Here is a 26,746-nt window from a genome sequence, read left to right as displayed (position 1 = left end):
GAAAACGAAGTTTAAGTCTTGTTATAAAAAAAACAAAGTCATCAAAATTTGTAATTTGACTGATTTATATACAAAAGAAATTGTTTTTAACTACTCATGAGGTTTAGGATTTAGGCTGATACATGTATATATATAAGTTTGGTAGGACCAAAAAGCAGATTGCATGAAAGGGTCTTTGCAAGACTTTCTTTCAAGGGGCCAATTCAATATGATGCACCCCATACGAGGCACATTTTTTAAATGCATTATCAATTATCAAAATTAATTTACTCACATTTCATTCCATTTTTAGTGTTATGACAGTTTTTTTTGTTATAAGGACTGGGTAAAATAGATTTATAAATAAACTAGGTACCTCATATGGTGTATCATACTAGTAATAAATCTGTGACACAAGAGACAGTCATCACAAAGACCCTTCCGTGCAATTGGTCCCTAAAAGGCTGCAAGGTTAAACTTACAAACCAATGAAAAAAAGAGCTCTCTTCACACAACCAGTTTTAAAATATATATATATATATTTACAGTCGAAAATATAGTCCAACCGGTAATACACTTGGCTTGCCATAAATCATCGTTCACGTTTGTTTGGGTTGAGCCAATTCGATCTGCCGACGGACCGTATTTATTTATTCTTTAATTCCATTCAGCTTAGCCTAAATCACAAGAACGATTAATGAGTGACTTTCTGTCATATGGAACTAGGCTATATCGAATTTTAGGAATTTAGACTATCGGGATTCAAGTATTAATCATGTTGCGGACCGCCCGAAATTTGTTGAGATGTACGGGGCGGCACTTGTCCGACGTCGGGAGATCTCCGGTGGAGAAGGCGGTGAAGAACCGCTTGGTTGCCTTCAAGCGACCGTGCTCAACATTAACAACCGGTGCTGTTGATATTGAGGGCAGCGGAACACCACGGAGAGCTGTGTTGTATGTGCCAGGTCATAGTGAGAAGATGTTGAATAAATTGACTGATCTTAAAGTCGACTGTGCTGTTATGGAATGTGAAGATGGGGTTGCAATCAACAAAAAGGTAAAACTTAATTGTCTTAAAATAAAAACAATGAAAAAAGCCAGCCATAAACGTGATAAGAAGATTAACAAAAACATACCGGTACATTGTCATTGATTTTGAATTCAATGGTCTAAAAACTGAAGTTATTTAAATTTTATTCATTGACAATGACATCAGTGGAACAAGATAATTTAAGCCAAGAGGATTTTTCATACTTTTACTTATATATTTACCAATTTTATTTTACCCAATTGAAGGGGGATCCAAATACAATTACAAACAGGAATGAGTAGTCGAATATCAGACAGGTATTGAGAACACATCCATGACATCACAAGCTCATGTTAAATTGGTTAATCAGCCAAAATCTGCACAGAATAGATGGTCAAATATTCTACAGAGAAGAGCTCCATTTTTATTGCACCGATCCTAAAACGATTACATTATCAATATCAATAGTCCTTATATAGGCCTATACAATAATTTGTTGTTGTTATTCAACGAAATATTCAGTCTCAACCTGTCATTGTCAGCCAGACTTCTGGGTCCCGTTTCTCAACACGGACAAGTTAGTCATATCTTTATCCATCATCCACGGAGTTCATTCCAATCTTACTAAACCTGTTTCTCGAAAGGCTTCCTAACTAGAATACCTTGATATCGATACTATCGGTAAAAGGAGCAGACGAGACGTAGCCTTAGTCACAAAATAGCATAATTTTCAAAAAGAAAAATTATGATGAAATTGCAAATATTGTGATGATTTGGGAAATAGATCTTTTCAAAATAATAGCACAGGTGAATTATGCATCATACATACTTAGACCATGAAGACTGGAGCATTCAATTGCAGAGAAAATTAAATTATGAATAATTCATTTCATGATTAAAAAATCACTTGTGGACGTTGAGATGGGTACCCCGGGATATCCAATTTTAATAGTTTACAAAAGTAAACCATAACGGTTTTCTTTGTAAAACGTTGATAATTATACAGTCTTTTACAATTCCAAACGTCATCAAAATATAGTTTGACAAAAGATTTTTAATCAATGATACCAAAACATACAATTTTTTTGACAAATTATATGCATAAATTAGAGATAGAATTTATCCAACTGTTAATAAGGGTCTAAAAACAACAAGTACGAGTTCAGTTATGGATGGCCTGACGTGGTAGAATCTTTATCGATTAAATCATTTCACTATTTCAAAGTGAATGGTTTTGTGGTGTTTTACCAACAGTTTCTATAGTTTCTTTGTATTGCAATTATCATTGAATGCATTAACCCACTTGTTTTGTGATGTAATTTCAACCTCTAGATTGATTACGTAAGATTATAATTTCAAAATTTCTAGGCACTTTTGCATGTCATAGTCTACCCACACGATGCCACTACGTCATTAAGAAAGAAGTTATGACAGGTTAGGAGGTGTCATAAATATTTAGTGGAATGGTTGTACCCGATCTTGGTAAAGAGGGCTTCGTGAAACGGTAAGCAGACAAGTAGCTCACTATCTCCGATTTAGTCAAGAAGTTAGACTTATGATGGTGTTGAGAAACGGGCCCCTGACTGCCTCCAGTCCATATCCAGACTAGGGGGGGAAGCACTTGAACAAAAAAGTATGAAAATATTTAACTACACTGTACTAACAAAGTTATTGATCAATATAAACAATTGGAGTATATGTAAGGCAAGATTTCTCAATATATTTTATTGTAATTCAAGTTGAATTTTGTAATGAAACAATGCGATTGCATTTTTTATAACAAACTTGGTCAAGCTTATTAGGAAAATAGTTAAAAAAAACATGCTGTCAGACATTTTTGACATCCTATTTAATGCTCCATACTCAGCCATTTATAAAGTCATATGTAACGTGACAAATGGCTTCAAGAAATGGCCACTGGATTATTAGCAAGGTTGAACTGTATTATTGATAAGATAATCTTTTTATTCATAATCTTTTATTTATACTTTTATAATCAAGGCTGAAGCTCGAGAGACTGTTTGCCGGATGCTGGATTCCTTGGAGCTATCACTTGTCACTGACGTCGCAGTAAGGATCAACTCCATGGAAAGTGGATTTGCAGAAGATGACCTGACAACAATCCTCAAGGCTCAAAGACTACCAGATACCATCTTCTTTCCCAAAGTGGATTCGGTAGAACATATCTATTGGGTGCGTAAATATTGAATCTGTTTATAAAAATGAAGCTTAGAAACGAGAAAACTCAAAGAGTTTTTTGGGGGGATAATAAAATTATTATTATTATTATTGCTGATATTGTATTCATGCTGTGTACTAATTTGCAAAAATGGGGATAATAGCTGTTGTTGTTTCCACTTTTTCAACTGTCCCTCTTAATAAAATTCAAATATAATTTTCTCAGTTGTAAAAATCTTAAAATGAATTTAGAACAGAATCAGACGAAATTGTTAGTGTGCTGAATTATCCTAGTAGAAATGGCTCAGTAATTCAATCAAAGTAACCATAGCATTCTGTTGATGAATGGCTCTCCAGTAATAAGAGGTATGCCCCATATAATTATGCCGACTTGGGGATCCTCAAGATCTATGACGATATGGTAACATAGACCTCTATTGATTACTTGTAAAATATTGGATTTAGCTTCTAAATCCTGAAGCTTACTTTGAACACCTTTCTCTTTGTTACTGCAGCTGGTGAGACAACTGAAGTCAAACCTGAGAGACAGAGACGTGACTACACCTATTAAGATCATCATCTATGCAGAGAGTGCTATAGCATTGTTGAGACTACCTGAGATCATCAGTGAGGCCTTAGAACTGTTTGACTCTGAGCCATTCTCTTTGGATGGTGTGGTGTTCGGATCCGATGATTACTGCGCTAATATTGGTGAGAGTGTACTCAAGAGTATTGTTAGGACTGCTTGTTGTGGAAAGTTTTACCAAAAAAATATTTTGAAATTTGATGGTAAGGGAAGTGGAATGAATGAAAGTATCAACAATAATCCTCAGACATGTTTGAATTGGAACGTTTTGACTCAGAACCTTTGTCTTTGGACAGTGTGGTATTTGCATCTGATGATCACTTAGTATAAGAATATACTCAATATGGCATGTCATGGAAATTTCTACTCCAAAGACTTTGTGTAGAAAATGTTCTTATAAACTTACTTCTGTGATAGGTGAAAGTGTACTTTTAATGAAAAAATATTGACAATAGCCCACTTACAAAAAAGGAATATTTTCTGGCCATCAATCTTAAAAGACTGTCTATCAAAATTTTGGGGAAAGGGGAAATGAGGAATTTGTTTTGTACCTTGATTTGGTAGGCCTTGATTTTCTACATTCAAGGTGACACTTTTTGACAAGTCGCATTTGAATATTACGTGACAATTGAATAAAAGTGATAAGTGGCACAGCAATTCTCCAAGGCCAATGAGAGAGACATTAATGCCAGTCAACAGGGTAGCCAGTGACCTTGGATTGATATAAGCCCTGGGCTGCATTGCATAAAAATTACTGTTATGGTAACTTTGCCATCCATTGGTTGATTTTCATTTAAAAGTATTAGTGCTTCATGGGAATGTTCAATGCATTTGAGAAAATCATGAGCTAACCCTGAATTGGCCTATTTTCCTTTCTTTTCTTTTTTTTTGTAGGAGCAACTCGGACTCCAGATGGCAAAGAACTCCTGTATGCAAGACAGAAGGTGGTGTCTGTAGCAAAGGCTTTTGGACTTCAGGCGATTGATATGGTACACATTGATGTTAAAGGTATAGTTACTGAGCAAATCATGGTCTAGTGGTTCAGACTCCTGTCCTTCAGTTTGAGGGTTCAAATCCCAGCCATTGCATGTTTTCCTTCAGTAATAAGTTTACCCATGTTGCACTGCACTCAACCCAGGGGGGTGAATGGGTACCCAGCATAATAAGTTCCTTAGAATTAATCAAGCACTGGAAAAAGCAGCTTGAGCTAAATCTGATATAATAGAAATGTTGTGGCTTTGTGGATAAGTCTCATGACTTTGAACCACAAGGTCGGGGGTTCAAATTCCACTGCAGCACTCGCATCCTTTGGCAAGGTGTTATCTACATTTGCCACTCTTCGCCCAGGTGTTGTACATGGGTACCCGGTTTGAAGGAATCCCTTGAATGCTCGAGCCCCTGATCAGGGTAGCTGTGGGTAATAGTATGCAGCGCTAAGAAACATTTGTATTAAACGCTGTATAAGTGTGGCTTATTATTATTATAATTATCTGATGTAATTACAGTGTGCCACAGAACAGATTATCGTGATATAGATTGATGGCACCATATACATTTGTAAATTCTTATCAATATTGTAATTACATATTCTCAGAGGGTATTTTGCTGTACCGAAAAGAATAATTAGGGGCTTATCAAGGTCCTGTCATTTTGAATTCAATTCCAATTGAAATTCGTAAAAGTATTTGCATTGATATATATATAGTATACGCTCTTCTATTTCGTATTATAGTATAATTTTGTTTTGTCCAGGGTTAGTTGGGCTTTTTGTTGTCTGATATTACAATTCTCAAAAAATATTTTTACTGTTTTCATTTGTTTTTCAGATCAAGATGGTCTACAAAAGTATTCAAAAGAAGGTGCAATGATGGGCTTCACTGGTAAGTTCATTCTGTACACAACTCTTTCACACAAGCTTCAATTTTAGGACTGAGTTTGGCAATTGATTGCATTGAAAGTTGTGCATAATCAATTGTACAAATCAGCTTTGCAATCAATTGCTAATATTTGTGTTATGAGCCTCAGTGTCTATTACATTCATTTTGATTTTGAAAATTGAAATGAAGATAATCAATGATTTGTTAACAAATTATTGGCATTACTCCTATTTGTTTAAGATCGCTATGCTTGATCTGTAATGAAAGAATTGGAACCTGTGGAATTCGAACCTGCAATCTACTGCTTTCCGGGCAGCGACTTAACCACCAGGCTATTCTGGTTCATGGCTAAGCCATGATGAACTGGAATTCAAATACCCTCGATCCTCTTTTTTCTGACTCATTAATGTGCAAATACTGTCCGCCATGGAAATAGATAGTAAATAAAGAGGCTTTAATAGTAGGAAATTAATTAAATAATTTGTTAACAAATTTTCGCCATTACTCTTATTTGTTTTAAGATCGCTATGCTCGATCTGTAATGAAAATCATGAATAAAAAAAAAATGCTCACAGAATGAAGTGACGCCAAGATTGATTATGGTAATCATTGTTTTAGATTATCACATTTAAAACAAAATTGTCTCTCATGACAAATTCTGTTTTTGTTTTCAGATTTACCAAGCAGGGGCAGCAGAATGTTTGTAAAAGTGGGGGGGGCGACCTTGCAAATTGTCACGATCAGATGGTCATTTTAAAGTTTTTATACAGAATCCCTACCAAGCACTAACCCACATGATCTGAGCCCTTGAGGCCGTTTCATAGAGCTGTTCGTAAGTTAAGAGCGACTTTATGAATGACTGGTGATCATTTCTTACGCGCTAAACCATCACCAATGAATATACCATTTACCTCAAAGAATCACCAGTCTTGTCTTGTCTTGGGTTAAGTCGGCATATGCAGACTTACTGTACTCCGCCAACTTTATTGATGTGTGTGAGATCACCAATTAAGCAGGTCACTCACTTACTAGGTTTTTGAGTGAGTTTGGATTTGAAAGAGTCCAATGAGTTTATCAATGTTGTGTCCCTTTTGACTAGTAGACGCCGGAGCTTGATACTATTTCCTCTAGTCTACCTGGAGGTTTGTTGGATGAAGTTTTTGGGGTTGATGGCAACAAGACCTTTTATTATTTGGAACATTAGGCTCAGTCTACTGTGTTTCCGTCTGTCTTCCAATGAGTCCCATTCTAAGGCCTGTAAAATGGTTGTGACACTGCTGGTTCGTCTATAGTTCCCCATACAGAAACGAGCTGCCTTTCTCTGAATGGCTTCTATCTTCTGGGTATCCTTCTTATAATGGGGATCCATGCAGGGGAGGCGTATTCCAGGATTGGTCTCACCAATGTTTGGTAGGAAAGTTGTTTTATTTCCTTAGGAGCAGACCAGAAGTTCCTTCTCAGGAAACTGAGTACTCTGGAAGCTTTGGATCAGACTTTGTTGATCTGGGCGTCCCAGCGCATCCTGTTATCCATTTCAACACCAAGAGCATGTAGACACTTCTTGTAGTTTTGGGCCACAGAAGGTGTAATCTCTTTCTGCAGGAATCTGTACTGCCTTGGATGGTATTTTCATGATGACACATTTGGCTGGATTGAAGGACATGGCCCATTTATTCTGCTACTCTTCTAGTTTTGACAGATCGTCTTGGAGGAATTGAATGTCATTAAAATTTTTGCCTAAAGTGTAAATGATGCAATCATCGGCGAACAGCCTTGTCGTTGACAGGAGGCCATCAGGTAGATCATTGATATAGCCAATAAAATTGGTCTTCTATGTGTTAGGTTAAGTTGACACCATATAATTTCTGATCCTTTCTCTATGTCAGGTCTTCTCACAATTCATGAGGAAAATGCCACCATGGGCATCGCTTTCTCTGTCCTTTCTATGCACTGTATAACCACTAGGCAAGAATACAGCATCTAACACTGAGGGACTCGGCCATGTTTCAGTACCAAACACAACATCTGGCTGGTACATATGTATCAGTGTTTCCCATTCTGCTTTTTTATTCTTGATACTTTGAAAATTTATACAGAGGCAATGCAGTTTATTAGTCGATAACTTCTTTGTATAATAAGACTTGGTTTCACTCATACTATTGTTTGAACTTTCTATTCTTGTTTCACCTTCTCTGTATACTTCTATGTAAATATTGTATACACATGTACCTGTATACATATATACCCTTTCATCAGTTTTTTGGGGGGTTAGTGTAAAATAATGGTTTTGTAATGACTCAAGCTTCAAGCTTATGTTGCAAGACCTTTGTGTGCTCTGGTAATGAGAGATTATGTAATATTTTCTTTACGTAGTATTGTCTTTATGTAATAATCATGTATCACTGTATTTTCATATATGAGATTGTGGATGATGTGAACACACATGAAACAATAAATAAATAGATAAAAATAAATTAAATAAATGAATAAATAAATAAATAAATGAATAAATAAATAAACTATCATCAGACGTTGCTGTTGAATTGAGCTATTGTCAAAAAAAAGAGTCTGTGAAGTTAAAAACTTCACACTCTGGACACACCCATTCAAAGTTATCTATTGTTACATACTTGTCATAGTCGGATTCAGTGACATCACAACAATCAATGTGAGTCTATCTAATAAAAAGGTCACATTCTAGTGCCTTTTGACCGTATCTAATATGCTTGTTACATATAGTGCAAGGTGATACACATTCTGGACATATCCAGTTATTCTCGGATAGTATCGATTTATATTCATGAGTATTAATGTTTAGACAACTCGTGTGATTCCATTTTCGGCATCCACTACAATTTATCCATATCCTAGTCTTGGTCCCTACTCTATGGCAAACGGTGCAGATTCTATCCATTGATAAGCGTCATTATAATGAGCAAATGAAAACAATAATATTTATCCAGGGGTAACTTGAATTTTGAGTTAAAGTTTGTATCGAGTCGAGTTGCTGTAATATTGCACAAAATTTACCAGACCTCTACAGACTGCACAAAAAGTCACCTCAAAAATATGTAGTAGGGCTCCTACTCTTTAAAAAACATCAAACAATCAAAGTACTGAAGAGTATAAAAATCTGTTTCATAAAAAAAGACTAGAGTATAGATATCTAGATCTACCTAAAAATAACAGTGGGAGATTAGCATTTGCTATAGATTCACCAATGCATTGTTTGTAAGGCGTTTTGTCGTCATCAAAACACTAAATGACTGTTACTTAGACCAAACTCGTTATTGCAAATTTCCTTATAGTTTGGGGTCTAAGTTCCAGGTTGATGACATGTAGTTGAAATAAGATAGCAGACGTAGTATATGGGCTACAATGCGTTTGAACTGCAGTAGTACTCTCACAAGCCAGGACAATCAAACAGTCATTTGTTCAACATTCATTCTTCAAGTTCAACAGCATTCCAAAGTAAAAGTAATAAATACAATTGAAGAAGACGAAGAAGGGTGAAAAACATGAACACGTTCAACTCTGCAATAAGAATAAAAGTTGCTCTTAACTTACGAACGGCTTTATGAAACACCCACCTGGATCATCTACTGCAGGTATCTTATACTGTCTTCATATTAAGTCAACCCTGAGAAATTTGAATAATGGTCTAAAGACAAAGTAGCCTGATTATACGAAACATGTGTTATTGACTTCTTCAAATTTCACCTGTGTGGAAAATCTGCACAGATTTATGTGGTCCTGTAACGGTGTATGTCACTTGTGTGTATAATACATGAGGGTTTAACTTTCACATGTAATTTGGGTAGTAGCACATGATGCAGAAATGCCAACCAGTGCGTTTTTGGCATATTTAGTACGTTTTTGCAAGCATCATACAACAATGCGTTTTTTTCTTTAAAAAATATGATTTTGTAAACAAAAAATTGTACAAAATCGTAGTTTATATAGAAAAATCATCTCTATATTGGATGAATGTAATATTAGGTAACTTGTTTTTTCTTTTATCATTTTGTTAAAACCAGGGTGAAATATACACATTTCAATGTTTTCTTTTTTTTACATCTGCAAGAGCAGTGCACATTATAGCTTGCATGCAGCTTGAGTGCCACGATAAGTGTGCACTACGATTGGAACTCCTTTTTATTATTTTCAAATGTTGGCAGGCCTGCTATCTGCATAGCAGTGTGCATTTTATTATGATATAAAGTTTTTTTGGGGGAAAATACATTTGTTTAACACTGAATACAATTTTTCATTCGCAGAGCTTGGCAGGTCTGTCATCATCATCATTGATTATTGCTGATGTTATTACTATATTTTTTCTTTACAGGTAAACAGGTCATTCATCCTAGTCAAGTACCTATAGTCCAACAATCCTTCAGTCCCAGCCCTGACCGTGTAGAGTGGGCAACACAACTCTTAGCTGGATTTCAACAACATCAAGAAACTGGTCAGGTATGTTAATACTCCTACATTCATTTCATCGATTGGTCAAAGTTATACCCTATCCAGCTACTGGTATTTCCAAGTGCTCTCTTTATAACATGCTTCCTAAGACTTGGGAGGCGCTGATTCAGCCCCCGCCCCCTCAACATTTTTCGTAATAAATCCGCTGCACAAATTTTTTTGACCGTGTCGCCCGCTGACTTTACTTTTAAGTTTTGCGCAACTTTTGAAACCAAAATTGCAACCCCCGGGTACACGGTCCTGAAATTAGGCAACATTTCGTAAGTGCATGTAGACCCAAAGTTAATCAAAAACGTGATTTCGTGTGCAAATCCAATGCATAGTGTGTTTTCAGTCAAGATTCAAAAATGTATCATTTATTTCCCCTTTTACTGATTAAACTCAATTAATTTCATTGTGTTTATGGTCAAAATAATGTCCCCGACAATATCCATTAAAAAGAAACAATAAAAACAAAAGTCGAAAAACAAGAAATTCATAAGAAAGTTAAAAAACAATAAAATACATAGGAAAATGATAGTGAGCAAACTTTGGATTTTATGAATAAATTAGAATTGAGATTTTAAGAAGAATTTTATAAAACACTCTTGTAGACAAAGCATTCTGAGATAAAAAGAAATAAAGATCAAGTTTGGCGAAGTAGAGCCTTATTTACAGGTAAACTCTAGAAGCACACTCTTTTTTCTTTTTTCGTGCTGTGGAGATCTTCCCATTGACAATGTGAACAAGAAGTTTGATGTGACGCACAAACAAGAACAACTTTCCTTTTAGACATTGAAAATATACCCCCAAAATATCTCTTTTTTCTTATTCTTATTCATCAGCGTTATGTTGTAAAACCTGTCCTCTATTTGATCTTGTGATTTACTCGATAAAAGAGAAGATAGAGAAGATAAATAAAATTGTACAACAGTGATGGGGAAGTTAGTGTGACATCGCAGATCTTGGCTTCATTACCAATGGAGAATGTCCATGTTATTATTGATCTCAACATTCATTATTGTTGGGGATGCCCCCTTCCCCCTCCCCCATCTCTACCTTGCCCAAAGAGGGATGGAAAGTTCATTATCCCATTCTTCAATTGATGTCTTCATATAGTGGAGCTACTATCTATTGGTTTAAATTTTATTTTTATCCCCTATCTTTATCCTCCACAATGATTGTGACATACCCTCTGTACGCCATCAAGGAATATATTACAGGGGGGCTAGGTGGCGATTTAGCCCCGAAATGCTTAAGAGCCCTAGTGGATGTTTCATAAAACTGTTCGTAAGTTAAGAGCGACTTTAAGAATGACTGGTGATCCTTTCTTGTGATAAAGGGTATATACGAAAATGTTCATTGGCGATGGTTTGGCGCGACTTGTGATCATTTCTTGTGGTAAATGGTATATACGAAACTGTTCATGGACGATGGTTTGGCGTGAAGAAAGGATCACCAGTCGTTCTTAAAGTCGCTCTTACATGTAACTTAGGAACAGCATTATGAAACGGCCCTCGGGAAATCCCCATTCATTGCAATATTAAAGCTTATCCATTGTTGCAGATTTAGACAGTAAATTGTGAAAGGTATTAGCCCCTGAAAAAAAAAATTGCCTGTGCCATCACCAATATGACGAGATTGGTACATTGTGTGGCTTTTTTTTATTTCAGGCATTGAGGTCGAGGGCATGTTGTGTGTAACATGTATTTGCTTAACTGATTGAACAGAACAGTCTCATGAGGAAGGACTAACTTTTAAGGAAATAAAAGAAAAAAATCAAGAATTTTCATTTTTAAAGCTACCCTGCTTTCTCTTCAGCAGTGTATATAGATTCTTTGGATTGACCTTTGAACCTTTGCCTCCCTAATAAATCATTCTTTCTAGGAATGTGAACATTTATTTGTACGGTGTAACAAATTGACATTACCAGCATTAAGAAACCAAAGAGTCACATTTTTAAAGGGGAAGTCCATTCTGAGATAACCTGGGGCCTGTTGCATAAAGGACTTACAACTGTTGTAACTTTGCCATTATGGCAACTACCATAGTATCCTTGATTCTGATTGGCTGCCAAGCCCTGTTACCATGGTAGTTGCTTTTTATTGGATTTCAATCAAGTTTTCATTATCTACATAATGTACATCTGGGGCCCATTTCATAAAGGACTTGATACTGTTGTAACTTTGCCATTATGGCAACTACCATTATAGTATCCTTGATTCTGATTGGCTGCCAAGCCCTGTTACCATGGTAGTTACCATTATGTAACTTTGCCATTATGGCAACTACCATTATAGTATCCTTGATTCTGATTGGCTGCCAAGCCCTGTTACCATGGTAGTTGCCATTATGGCAAAGTTACAACAGTATCAAGTCCTTTATGAAATGGGCCCCAGATGTACATGTAGATAATGAAAACTTGATTGAAATCAAATAAAAAGCAACTTGTGTGATTTGTTTAATATGTTTGTGATCCGCTTATAAACTACGGATGGGTGATTGTTAAACCTACCTCCCTGAATATGGGGAATACCAAAAGCCACAGAGGCTTATTGAGGTTATTCACAATTACCAATAACAATTGAGACAATTAGAAAGAGATAGAAATCGGAGGGGGGGCAATGACGAGAGAGGGAGAGAAATAAAAAACAAAATAAAAAAAATAGGTGAAAGAAAAGGAAGAAAGGAAGAAAGAAAGAAAGAAAGAAAGAAAGAAGGGAGGGAAAGAAAGAAAGAAGAGAGAGAGAGAGAGAGAGAGAGAAGGAAGGAAGGAAGGAAGGAAGGGAGGGAGAGAAAGAAAGAAAGAGAATGAGTATAGATAGCGAAGCAGAATAGTAAAATATGTTGAAGAAAGTACTTTTTTTCATTTTCGGATGAAGCAAAAATAATGTGTAAAACATAATACATGCCGATGAATCAACCTATATTTCCATTATTATGTCGTAATATTGAAAAGTTCATTTGTGCTTCAAAGTAAAGAAAAATGAAAGAAAATAAATTTCGACTAGACACTCATACTGATGATTATTGCTGGAGGCATTTATCTGTCTGTCTGAGAGGATATACTATACTTCAGCGATGTTGTATCTTGCCATTGTATTGCATTCATTGAAATTAATGAAACAATTTGGGGGTCCGGAAATATCATTTTGGAGATACAATAGCGCCAAGCTAAGGGGAATTCCACCAAAATTGCCAATGAACGTTCTAAGATGTAGGAACTATTAAAAGACAGTTTGTAATAAATGACTACGCTCTGCAAATATTTCAGAAGTTAGACCCCCCCAAAAAAAAAAAGAGAGAGAGATAATTTTCTTTAAAAACGTAGATTTATTCATATAGCATAAATCTATGTATTCTCACCTCAAAAGGAATTAGAATTATTTGACATCACCTCTCCATCCCACCCCAAGGTGGACTCATGACCAAGAAAGAAAGAAAGAAAGGAGGAAATGAAGTTAATACAAAATAAAGAAAGAGAAAAAAATCACTCAAAAATTGAAAAGAAAGACCTGTAGAAAGAGAAAGAAAAGGAAAAGAAAGAAAGAAAGAAAGAAAGAAAGAAAGAAAAAGATATTAGGAAAAGAGAAAGAAAGAAGAAATTCTTTACAATGTATGATGAGAATAAAGAAAAAAAGACACACATCTTTGGTCACATGATCATGGTCAAAGGCCATTTTGAGCTAATGGACATAGTACAATGTATTTCATTATCATATGAATGTTTTCTTTTGTGAATAATTATTCAATAGCTGTTTTCAAAGTCAGCATTACTGCTATACAAATTGCATAATGCAGGCAAGACTGCCAGAGGGGTTCGTTCCACTTGTTAAAAGGTTTTAAATCTGAATCATCCTCTACTCATCATTATACACTAAAACGGGCAGATCCAGGTTTTTTGACAAGCCAAAAAAAAGAGGAAGGTTTTTATCCAAAATTTAAAGTCATTCCATCTACGGAAAATTTGACAACTATACCAAAAAAAATTTCCTTTCTATCAAATCTATCAAAGGGTGGGGGGCACACTTGTTATAGAATGGTAAATTTACATTACAAATTTGTATTTTGCCTCTCAAGGGGGGGGGGGGCACAGGCCGAATGTACCCCCCCCCCCTTGATTCGCCAATGCACTAAAAAGTTTTTTTGTTTTTTTTTGTAGCTTCATGTAAATATATTTGACCAATTTTTCTATTCCTTAACGTCCCTTATCTCCCATTGATCCTGTAAGCAAAATAAATTATGAGCTTTTTTTTGCTGGCTGACCTTTTGCGGTGAAAAATTAACATATGAAACGGTTAACTGTCTCAATGGCCTATTGAATACTAGTATTAAATACATCAGCTCTGATGTGTACAATATTGGGCCATGATGCAAGGTAAAAGACCTTATGTAAACTTGTAAAGCTTTTTGTGTGATTTATGCATTTGCAATTTTAAAAAATCAGTACAGTTATAAAAGTCAAATAGCTATTTGATTTGAATAGGCTATTTTCAGCCATGATTTAAAATCTGCCAAAGAGCTGCCTACGTCAATCAACCTTTTGTTTGATTTATTTTCATCATTTCTCATTCTATTTGGACTTCTGTATATGAATGAAGGCTAGTGTATGTATTCAAAGAATTTAACATCTTAATGTACACAAATGAAGTGTCCCTCTTAAAAACGCTGAGAATGAATCACTCAGTTTCACAAATGCAAATATTTATCCACCTTTAAAGTTAAAATAAAGGGCAATTTGCAGGGTGTATTCTCCCTGCCCCCCCCCCCCCCAAAAAAAGGGGGGGAGCAGAGAGTAATTACCATTTTTGAAATTGCAATATCATATACGTCAGGGGGGGGGAATGTAACTCAGAAATAAAATAAAAATAACTTTTCTTCCAATACCTAGCTAAATCTAATTGAACTTTGCACTAAGAGCAGCCCATAGTTATAAGATTTCTCATTGTTATAAGCTCTATAGCTATGCTCTGCCATATGAAGCATTGTTTACAGCAGACAGGTAGCTAAGTGTACCAAGCCATGAAGAACCGTTAAAGCTCGATCTGTAATCGAAATATCCTCCATGCATTAATGCAGAACTCTTTTTATTGTGTCTTGTTGGCATAAGAAATCCCATCATCATTGCTTGTCTCTTTTTTTTTTCCAAATCATTACACAAACTAAATATGTACAGCTCTGCAATACAAAGCTTAGTAATTTATTGTTGCACAGTGATGAGTATGCTCTTTAATTTTCAGGAATTTGGCGGGTTTTCTCCCCCAGACACAGAATTACCAGGTGGCTGTAACCATTTCTTTCCTACCTCCATGCTCTTACCAATAAACTTTGATATTGATCCACATTGCATTTGGGGTACTAATAATACATAATAATATACTTATTTGTATAGCGCAGAAATTATGTGCATGTATTCTTCTGCGCTCGAGCTCCTGAAATGCTTGAAAAATCAAATTTAGGAAAGGGAAAGGAAAAAAAGTGTAGGGGAAGGCGGGGTAAGTTGAGCCACCACCCCCAGGCCAATAATGAATGAGTCAGACATTGTGGTGGTGTCATGTATTGATGACCCGTTGCATAACCCTTAACCCCACCATATTGTTTTCAACGTTGAAACAAAAAGTTCTTTTTTTTTAGTCTAGGTATGGATCCTCATTCTTGTCATAGTCTTTCATGATGGATGCATAATTAGGCGACCACACACCTTACGACTGGTCTGCGACCCGATTTCAGAGTAAAATGTAGTAGAATTTGATGCTGCTATTGAGACTTTGAATATCTTACTGTGTAATTTTCTAAATCATCGTATGAATACCTATGATCAAATTTGTGACTATGGTATCATCCTTAGAATAAAAGCGAATGTAATATCTAGTCGTGATGACGTCATAGCAGTCGTACGATTGGCTACGATTTGAAACTAATTTGCACTTTACTCCAAAATAAGGACTTGCAATCTTTCAAAATGGTTATAATATCATTACAATTAATTTTAACCTCAAATAAAATGATGTGTTCCATTCACATCTTCAGAAAATGAGCAAAATGCGATTTGTTCCAAAATTGGATCGATAACAGTCGTAAGGTGTGAGGTGGCCTTCAGATACGTGTATGTGTGGATGTGAAAATATCACATTAAATTCGGACTGGGGTATATTAAGCCAGCCAGCATGGGGCAAGTTGAACCATGGTAATGTAGGCCTGTATGAAAAAAAAAACCTAAAAAGCCATTGATATGCAGGCAGAAAGGGCCAAGTTCACAAGAAAGTTGTTTTACTTTTAGAGGATGTTAAGTATTAATAGAGAATTAGCAATTGAAAAGACTGAATAAAAAATTGTCATGCTGGTTCTTGTCCCATACCTTTTGTACATAATTTCTGTGACTCAACTTACCCCATAGATTGGGCAAGTTGAGCCATTTGACTTTTTTTTCAAAGGTGACTTTCAGTGTTGGGGTAGAAAGTTACACATACAGGTAAAAATATTTCCTAAGATACCTATTTCTACAAAATTATTAGTCATATAAGTTCTAAAATGTGAAAAATGGCTCACCTTACCCCCCCCCCCTTCCCCTATGGAAATTATTGGAAAAGATAGGTTTCAACTCTAAGTTTGAATGTTTCTACTGAGAGGATGGCAAGCCATTCCATAATTTTGGGGTTGTGCAGGCGAATGCACGATCTCCCAAAGTTATTACGAGTGGGGATGTGAAATACTAATCTGGGATTATAGAATACAACAATTTAAATTTGTAAAAAGAGACAAAGGAGAAACTGTTCAGGTATGTTTTAGTACTGTGTTTTACCTGATCGCACTCATGACCAGTGTGAGAATAAAGTGAGGGTAGCGGGCAATTTCACCATCATGGCAACCCAATTCAACCCTATGGCCCGAATTCACATAGGTGGTTTTGAAAACCCACGGTTGAATCCATGGTTTATGCAGATTTCCTGTATAAATTACGCTTAATTTAGCGCCTTTCGGGCGCGTTTATCAAAAATGTCCAACGCTGATGCGCGCTTTTGTCACACTGAGCCAAATTGATGCCTGTTGCTGTGGTTATCTACGCTATTTTATTCATGAGTCCACTCTTCAAACAGTGGACTCATGAATAAAATAGCGTATCTAACCATGGCAACAGGCGTCAATTTGGCGCACTGTGACAATAGCGCGCATCAGGATTGGACATGTTTCATACACGCAACCAATTTGCGCTTAAATTTAATCAAGAAGAAATCTGCATGAACCGTGGGCTCAACCGTGGGTTTTCAAAACCACCTTTGTGAATTTGGGCCTAAGTGTCCCAAACTTGAATACTTTCTATCTGGTGACCATCTTTCCTAAATTCACAAAGATCTTCCACAAATGGTAATCATGTTAAGCAGGGCCCGTCGGGAGAACAGTTTCCGGAACTGAAGTGGCTACCTTGGTTGAAATATGACATTATTATTATTGTTATTAAAGAAAGTTTAGAAAATCAAAATTCTACATACAGTAGAATTAGAAATGCATCTACAGCATTCATGTATTTGCTTGTTGCACAAGAAATTAGCCCTTTAAATGAAAGAAATAGCCCCTAAATTTGTGCAGTTACCTAAATGTGAATAAATAGCCCTTGAAAATAAATTTTCCTACCCCAACCCAGCTCATACATTGGTGTTGAATAGAGAAGGTATCAGTTCTTTTTTTTTCCTCCAAGTTTTGACAAGTGAGCCATTAGAAAACCTTCACTGATTAAAGGTAAATGCTACATGTAGTTTTGGTAACGATATCAAAATGAGTTCGTACAGAATCCAATGAAATGACCACCAAAGTGTCTGTTTGTATAAATAAAATGCATGTGCCAAAGGATTCTGGAAGAAATTGTGTAATTGCTGAGAAATTAGCAAATAAGCACAGGATTCGGGTAGAGCGTCGGGCAATAATTATACATTGTCCCACGTGCGCTTATCTGTGTTTGGGATCTTCTGTGTGAACATTTTTCAGCGTAGATTTCAAGATTTCACAAAGTTCAGTTAATGTAACTTTACCAGATCTAGATCCTCGATGATATACTGTCAATTAAGCCTGGTTTTACAGACTTTCTCATGAAATCAGTGTTTACTGCAACTACTGGAATTTCTCTTTAATCAGCTAAGTGATTTCTTTTTTGCTGTAATTTTGAATTGCCCTTTTGTAGGATATGTTTATGAATGCAAGACTAATAAGGTTGTAATAACTCCTGTTCACTTTCTATATATTCACCCGTTAAAAAAAACCCCAATATGAAACATATTTTCTCAATCTGGTGTAGAGTCAGTGGTGCAAGTAACAATATCAGGGTTACTTTTTCATATTTTGGTAAATTTGATGTTATATTCATCATTGATCTGTAAATATTGGCCCTCTATATTTCTTATACCTCTAATCCAATTAGCTGTGTATATTTATTTAAAGAAGTGGAGCACCTCTGGCAGTCTCACTTGCATTACACGATTAAATGTAGCAGCAGTGCTGACTTCGAAAACTACTATAAAATAATTATTCACAAAAGACACCATTCATATAATGATACAATAATATGTTCGTTGACCCTAAATGATATTTGACCTTGATCATGTGACCTAAGACTTGTCAGTGATACTTTGATTACCCCTATGTCAAAGTTTTATGAACTAGATCCATACACTTCCAGAGTTATGATGGTTATTCAACAAATACACCCACATGGCCGAAGTTCATTGACCTTAAAATGACTTTTGACTTTGATCATGTGACCTGAAACTCACACAGGATGTTCAGTGACACTTGATAACTCTTATGTCCAAGTCTTATGAACTAGAAAAATACACTTTCAGAGTTATGATGGTAAAACTAATTCAACAAATACCCCCAATATGGTCCAAGTTTATTGACCTTTGCCATGTGACCTACTCGCACAGGATGTTCAGTGATACTTGATTACTCTTATATCGAAGTTTTATGAATCAGATCCATAAACTTTCAAAGTTATGATGGTAATTCAATAAATACCCCCAACTTGGCCAAAGTTCATTGACCCTAAATGACCTTCGACCTTGGTCACGTGACTTGAAACTCAGGCTGGATGTTAGGTAATACTTGATTACCCTTATGGCCAAGTTTCATGAACTAGGTCATATACTTTTGAAGTTATGAGGAAATTTCAAAAACTTAACCTTAGGTTAAGATTTTGATGTTGATTCCCCCAACATGGTTTAAGTTCATTGACCCTAAATGACCTTTGACCTTGGCCATGTGACCTGAAACTCAGGCAGGGTGTTTAGTAATACTTGATTAACCTTATGGCCAAGTTTTATTAACTAGGTCTATATATTTTCTAAGTTATGCTGTCATTTCAAAAGCTTAACATTCGGTTAAGATTTGATGTTGACACCGCTGCCGTGTGATGAATGGACAAGTTGGTAATAGACGTATTGGCATTTTACCACCCTACATTACAATGACATCAAATATGTGGCCAATTTGTAAATAGGTACACCGGTAATGACTAAAAAAAATTTAGAAGTTAGTGAAATTGATAAATTTTGTATTGCTTGTCCAATTGTATTTTTCTTTTTCAAACTTTTCACCAATCCATGTATTTTAATTTAATATAAATTTTCTTTTAAAAAGAAATTTTATAAGTTAGTGAAATTAATAAATTTAGTATTGCTTGTCCAATTGTATTTTTCTTTTCAAACTTTTCACCAATCCATGTATTTTAATTTAATAAATTTTCTTTTAAAAAGAAATTTTATAAGTTAGTGAAATTGATAAATTTAGTATTGCTTGTCCAATTGTATTTTTCTTTTTCAAACTTTTCACCAATCCATGTATTTTAATTTAATATAAATTTTCTTTTAAAAAGAAATTTTATAAGTTAGTGAAATTAATAAATTTAGTATTGCTTGTCCAATTGTATTTTTCTTTTTCAAACTTTTCACCAATCCATGTATTTTAATTTAATATAAATTTTCTTTTAAAAAGAACTATATAGGTTCTGTATAGGTTCTCTTGACTAATTAACTTGGCTTTACAAATTAATAGGTACAACTTGATCTTCTTCACATTTTTGCCTGTTGTTTTAGCAAAATCTGGTAGAAATATTTTTAATCACCCCTGTAGAAAATAATAAATTTTGTATTGTAATGCAGTAAATATAGTTTGCAAAATACATTTCATCTTCAACTAATGCAAATTAAAGTGGTTTAGAATCATATGTAACAACATGATCGTGCCCCAGTTGTTAATAAATTCATGCGTAACTTATAAACAACATTATAAAACAGTCCCAGGATCAGTAGCGGACCATGACCCGGAGGAGACAATGCTGTGCCCCCCAATGCTTTGTCTCCTCTGGGTCATGGTCCGCCACTGCCCAGGATCCTGTTATACAAAGATTAGCGATTGATCATACGCATGATTTTCATGATTGATTCTACATTAGGTGGTTTCAGACCGCCTCGAAGTTCGCCAGTTCCAGGTATTCTCTGATCGGAAAATTTACCCCGATCAGAAAATACCAAGTATTTTGGTAATGTGAAAGCAAACTACGCGTAATTTTCCCGAAAGAAAATACCCGCTAAATAGTGGGTACTTGGCGAAATTACGAGAACTTTCGTGGGGATTTTTCCAAGGTCGCAGGTATTTTGGCGATGTGAAAGCAAATTACGGGAACTTTTAGCCCAGCGTGTCGTTGGGCGCGGCGGCGTGGGTGGCTGCTGGGCTAGTGATTTTGAATCTCGCGCCTTTCCTGCTTATCAGACCATACTGCGCATGCTCGTAACTTCGGGAACTTATCCCGAAGGATGTGTTTTGGGGCGGTGTGAATGCAGGAATAATTAACGGGTATTTTTTAGCCTTAAAAAGTTCTCGTAATTTAACGGGGATTCTTGTGATCGAGGCGGTTTGAAACCGCCTATTGTGTTCAATGCAATCAGTTGTAAAGATGTTCTTCTATGATGATTGCAAAGCTTTGTGTTACGGGCCACTGGACTCTCAAAGATTTATTCACAAACAGTATTTCTGTGAAGTTTGGGTTTTTTTCTGTGTGTCCACTACATTACCTTCAATCAAAGTGCTTAGTCTGCATTTGAAAAAAATATATATATAAAGTGTATCAAGAGAATTTAACCTAATTCTTTCTGAACTCTTATCTCAGTTCTAAGTCTCATCTCTCTTATGAGATTAAGAAGAAGATTAACTCTCTAAGTTAATTCAAAAGGTTACTTCTTTGGCCTCGAGCTAGCAGTACTTAGCTCTAACCAAACACACTTTATGTCAGAATTTCTGGAGCTCCTTTCCTTTTTCTTTTTTTTTTATTGGGGGGGGGGGAATCTTAGGTTTCATAAGGGGAGATTTGTATTTGTGTCTATATTATTTTTTTTTGGGGGGGGGTCCTAAAGGAGTACTTTAAGTCCTATACGTCCATCTGTGTCTTCTTTATTTTATTCTCATTCTATAATTACTTTTTTTTAGCTCAGATGAGCTTATGCCGTGACGTGGCGTCTGTTGTCTGTCTACAATTTCAAAATGCTTCTCCTTTGTGATTTCAAGTCTGATTTCGGTTCTTTTTGTTTTATGTGCTAGCAATAGGTGGGGGATTCAAAACTTGTACTCAGAATTTTGAAACTCATTTAATATGCCAATTTGTGCGCATTTTTCAAAATTCACAAAAATGCTGCTTTTTTATTTGTTGACCGATTTTGATTTTTTTCTTCCATCTAGTGGAGCTTCATGAAATTCACCATAGAATTTAGAAACATTTCTATGCTGATTTATCCATATGTTTAAAAATTCACATAAATTTCTCACTTCTCCTTCTTTAATTATTGAACGATTTTGATTTTTTTTCTAACGTCAGGTAGAACTTCATGAGGTTCACCAAGCTTCTGCACAGAATTATTTTCAAAACTTATCTGTAGTTTCCAAATTCTCTGATATTATTTGTCATTCCTGTACATTTCATTTTTTTATGCTGCGAAAATCAATAAATTGAAATGAACTGAAATAATTTTAAGTAGAAAATTGTGTATGCTAATTTATGCAAAATTTATTCATAAATCCCAGAAAATGCCTCTTCTTCTTTACTTGTTGACTGATTTTGATTTTTTTTCATCCATCTGGTAGAGCTACATTATGGTCACCAAATTTCCATACAGAATTTTGAAATTTTGGCTAGAAAATTATGCTAATTTGTGCAAATTTTATTCATAATCACAAAAAATGCTTCTTCTTTATTTGTTGACAAATTTTGATTTTTTTTTTCATCCATCTGGTATAGCTACATGAGGGTTACCAAAGTTCACACAAAATTTTGAAATATTGACTAAAAATATATTTTTGCTAATTTATATGAAATTTATTCATAAATCACAAAAATGCTTATGTCATTTCTTCATCAATTTCAATTCTGTTTCCTCAATCTGTGTCACCAATATAATTCACTACAGTGTCAACTGGGCTGAAATTAAAAATTGTGTTAAATTTCATTATGAGATGACGGATGAGCTACACATTATTGATATGCTAGTCAGTTCTTTTTCATTTTGATTTTTCTAATTTCTTACTTTTCATTTGTTTATTTTTCTTCTTCCATTTAAGTTTTTTCTATGCATTTTCCCTCATTTTCTTCTTCCCCTATATCCTGAAATTTAGTAAGGTATCTAAACCAGAAAAAGGTGTAAGTTTGAAACATAATGAGTATGAAGCCCTAATTGGTTCCTACTATTACAAAATAAAGCTAAAAGCTTCGCTTTTTGGGTATAGTAAAGAGAGTCTTTTTCTTGTTTACGAAATGCTACATCCTTCCTGTATTGTATGGATTGATGACCTTGACTACACTCTTTGTTGTCGTGATGGCTGTTGTTGTTTTTTGAAAGTCTTCACTTGTTATGAATTTAAGGCACAATATTGTAGGACTGTTATTTTGACATTTGGTTTCCTTTAATCATTTAGTTATTTACAGTTCTATCTTTGATATTTTGTTCAGGTTTGTTTGCATTCTTGATGCTTCAGTTGTCACCATTTCCATTTGACTTTCAACCTGTTTGTCGGTCATTCCTTTCCTATTCAGGTGTGCTCATTCATGTAAGACTGTTTTTTGACATTTGGTGTCTAGTTTAGTCCCAAGTTTAGTTATTTGTACTTCTAGCTTTGGCATTTAGTTCAGCTTTTTTTACATTTTTTGATGCTTTTGTTGTCATCCATTTCCTTTTGACTTTCAACTTGCTTCTCTTGTCATTCTTTTCCTCTTCAGATGTGTTCGTTCATTACATTCCTACATCTGATTCTTTTTGTTCAACATTCTTATTATGTAATCATCCCAACATCTTATAGACCAGTTCGTAGTTACTTCATGGGCAATTTTGGTCAAATGACCTTTCATTTCTTTCATCATGATAGGCAGATTTCAAAGCAAGATATTACGTAAGCTTGCCTTACATAGCAGGATGAAGAAATTGAATAGACCAGGTGACTAGAATAGCACACCAATGAACACTTAATGAAGGTATTTGTTGCATTCCTACTTTGAATGCATATCTTAGCATGTTGCACAATGTACTTGACAAACTGAAATACCAGTCGTTCGTGGAAGCATTGTTGTTTTTTGTGGATGTAAATGAAAACGACAATTCAAAAGAATATATGAATAATCAAGACATCAAAGTTGGTGCTTATCTCATTAGATTTTAAAGCACCATGTCACTTTAGTACAAATGACCTTCTTCTGATCATGCGTAGAATCTTTTGATCATGCGCAGAAAGGAACTACGAACTGGCTTATTCATCTCCATCCATTATCTCATATTGGTTATTGTTATGAAGTATACTCTTCCACTTTTTGTTGGCTCCTCCATTCTCTTTATTTTGATTTGTTGACTTTACTTAATTTGAATATATGAGTTTTGGGCCCGTCTTACAAAGAGTTATGATTGATCCGATCAATCGTAACTCTATGGAAATCCATCAGTGTCATAATTTTTTCTACAGGATGTGTGCAAAATGCCCTTTGTAAACAAAGGAGAACACACCAAACTGTCAAATCAATGAAATTATGGATATACATTCCTATCGGCGGCGGCGTCATCATCAAATCTTAACCTCAGGTTAAGTTTTTGAAATGATATCATAACTTAGAAAGTACATGGACCTAGTTCATGAAAATTGGCCATAAGGTTAATCAAGTATTACTGAACATCCTGTGCGAGTTTCAGGTCACATGATCAAGGTCAAAGGTCATGTAAGGTCAATTAACTTTGGCCATGTTGGGGTTTTTTGTTGAATAACCATCATATCTCTGTAAGTTTATTGGTCTAGTTCATAAAAAGTGGACATAAGAGTAACCATGTATCACTGAACATCTTGTGCGAGTTAGAGTAGTTTTCAAAGTCAGCACTGCTGCTATATTGAACCGCGTGATGCAGGTGAGACGGCCAGAGGCATTCCACTTGTTAATTATAGTCAGCTTTATTCCAAATGATTTCTGATCTATTCATTGATTATTGAAATGGCATATATTTTATTATCATATACATAGAGTGTTTTAGCAATACATTAAAAACACCTATTTTGGTCTGCATCAATTGCCCGGGCAGTATCAAAGCGTATCCCTAAAAATCTGATGAATATCCCATAGGCTCTTGTACAAAATTTGCCGTTCAATATGAGACAGTATTCAACAGTCTAATGCGCACATGTATGCGAATGCATGAAATATACAACGCGTACAACAATGAAAGCAATGCGATGTGCAGCATAGAGCACAACTACGCTCAATGACGTCATAATCAACTACATGCATGTCACATGTCAACGACCAAATTTGATCCTATGAAGTGCTGATGCCATATGTGATATGACTTGTTCAATCATATTTCTACCTCCTTTTTTTTTTGGAGGGGGGGGGGGTGGGACAGCTGATAATAATTATATTAGATGGCTTTTTTCATGGAATACCAGAAATATTTCACTCATTAGGGCCAATATTTTCCAATACTCTTGGAATATTTCTGGTATTCCATTCTGAACCATCCAATATAATTCTTTTGGTTTCCTAGGAGCAATCATTTTTGTTTTGCCTGAATGAAGTTTGGCAGAGACCTAGTAGCCAATTTTCCTGTTAGTATATTGGTCTGTTGGTCTGTAATGGTCTGTTACAAAAATGTTAAAGTTTTTGTTTGACTGCCCTATTTCTGCATCAATTGTGTTCAGACTTGGTACCTATGATCCTTGGGTAATACCACATGTGTGTCCATGAGGGTGATGGGGTTAAAGATGTGAAATGTACTCTCCTAGCAATATTTATGTGTTTTGTGTTCAATTTTCAATATTAAACATGTTTAAATTGGCAAAAATGGACATTCTACTAAGGTTTTGTTCCAAAAGGAGCTAAATCCATGTAATTAGACATTTTCAAAATTCTTAGAAATCAATGATAAATGTTAGATTTTTGAAAACATGATTTAATCAATTTAAGATGATAACACTATTATATACATCAGAATAAAACAGCAGTGGAAAAGGGAAAGTGGTGAATTATAAAGCTTTGATTAAAAAAAGGCTATAAGTGGATTTAGCTCCTTCTGGATTAACACTCTTCTTCATTCACGATATCAGGCGAAACTGGTGGTTCGCGAACCACCTTGTCGAATATAATTGGCTTGATTCAACACTGCCTAGGAACGATTTATTGAAATGGCATAATTTGACCAAGTTTGTTTGTTTTTTATTGTTTTTCCAGGGAGCATTCATGTTCAGAGGAAGTATGATCGACATGCCCCTTGTGTTACAAGCAAAAAACATCATGGAACTGGCCAAGATAGATGACCCATCGGCGAGCTGACCAGGGTGCGTTCACATTCTTTGATGGTCAGGATTGATGGTCTTACAAGAAACATTATTGTGGAGTTTACAAATCAAGATTGCCCGTGTAACAGCTGACCAGGATGTGTTTATACTCAAAGTGAGGATTATTGACATGTCTGTCCTGTTCAAAGCGAAAGATATAACTGGAGTGCATTCTTATTCTAAGACAAGTGCGATCGACGTTGTCTTAAGCAATAACAACTAACACCTATTGGATGTAGCCCAGATATATAACCTTTCCATGTGTATGAGCTGATCAGGGTGTGTTCACATGTAAGGACGATGTGATTGACATTGTTCTGTAACAAGAAAAAAAATGTGGAGTTTCGCAAGGTGGACATAATGTATATTGTCCATGCAGAAGTGGGTGCATTCACATTCTAAGAGTATGTTTGCTTTTAGTCTTGAATAGTAGGAAATTTATTTTTTAAAAAATCAGAAAGAGATGAAATGCCCATCAGCAAACTGACCAGGACAACATTCATATTGAAAGAAAATATGACTGATGTTGACATTTAACAGTAATATTGTGGAGTTTGCCAGGATGGTTCAACTTTGTACAAGCAAAAGTGGGTGTGTTCATATTCAAAGACCTATGCTTACAGCTGACCTGGTCCCTGTGACAAAAATCTAAGGCCTGAATTCACAAAGGTAGTTTTGAAAACCCACGGTTGAGTCCATGGTTTTTGCAGATTTCCTGTATAAATTACGCTTAATTTAGCGTGTATCGGGCACGTGTATAAAACATGTCCAATGCTGATGCGCGCATTT

The 26,746-nt window shown here is 35.4% G+C and overlaps 1 protein-coding gene across 1 annotated transcript; it reads left to right on the top strand.

Annotated features, from left to right (window-relative positions):
* The first annotated feature begins 587 nt into the window (after positions 1–587).
* On the top strand, positions 588–26,398 carry LOC121413732 (citramalyl-CoA lyase, mitochondrial-like). The gene is made up of 7 exons (XM_041606660.1): positions 588–1,036; positions 3,011–3,202; positions 3,703–3,898; positions 4,668–4,781; positions 5,600–5,653; positions 9,996–10,120; positions 25,851–26,398. Exons 1-7 carry the CDS (start codon positions 755–757, stop codon positions 25,950–25,952), a joined length of 1,065 nt encoding a protein of 354 aa, XP_041462594.1. The 5' UTR covers positions 588–754; the 3' UTR covers positions 25,953–26,398.
* The last annotated feature ends 348 nt before the right edge of the window (positions 26,399–26,746 follow it).

Source organism: Lytechinus variegatus, chromosome 4 (genome assembly GCF_018143015.1).
Source record: "Lytechinus variegatus isolate NC3 chromosome 4, Lvar_3.0, whole genome shotgun sequence".
NCBI classification, from domain to species: domain Eukaryota; kingdom Metazoa; phylum Echinodermata; class Echinoidea; order Temnopleuroida; family Toxopneustidae; genus Lytechinus; species Lytechinus variegatus.
The sequence above is the reverse complement of the archived record's forward strand: the minus strand, read 5'-3'. Positions and strand labels throughout refer to the sequence as shown.

Excerpts from the sequence above, each read along its gene's own strand:
- LOC121413732 (XM_041606660.1), top strand. The coding sequence starts at position 755 with ATGTTGCGGACCGCCCGAAATTTGTTGAGATGTACGGGGCGGCACTTG. Across the intron at positions 3,203-3,702 it reads CGGTAGAACATATCTATTGG|CTGGTGAGACAACTGAAGTC; the intron begins GTGCGTAAATAT and ends TTGTTACTGCAG. Across the intron at positions 4,782-5,599 it reads GGTACACATTGATGTTAAAG|ATCAAGATGGTCTACAAAAG; the intron begins GTATAGTTACTG and ends TTTGTTTTTCAG.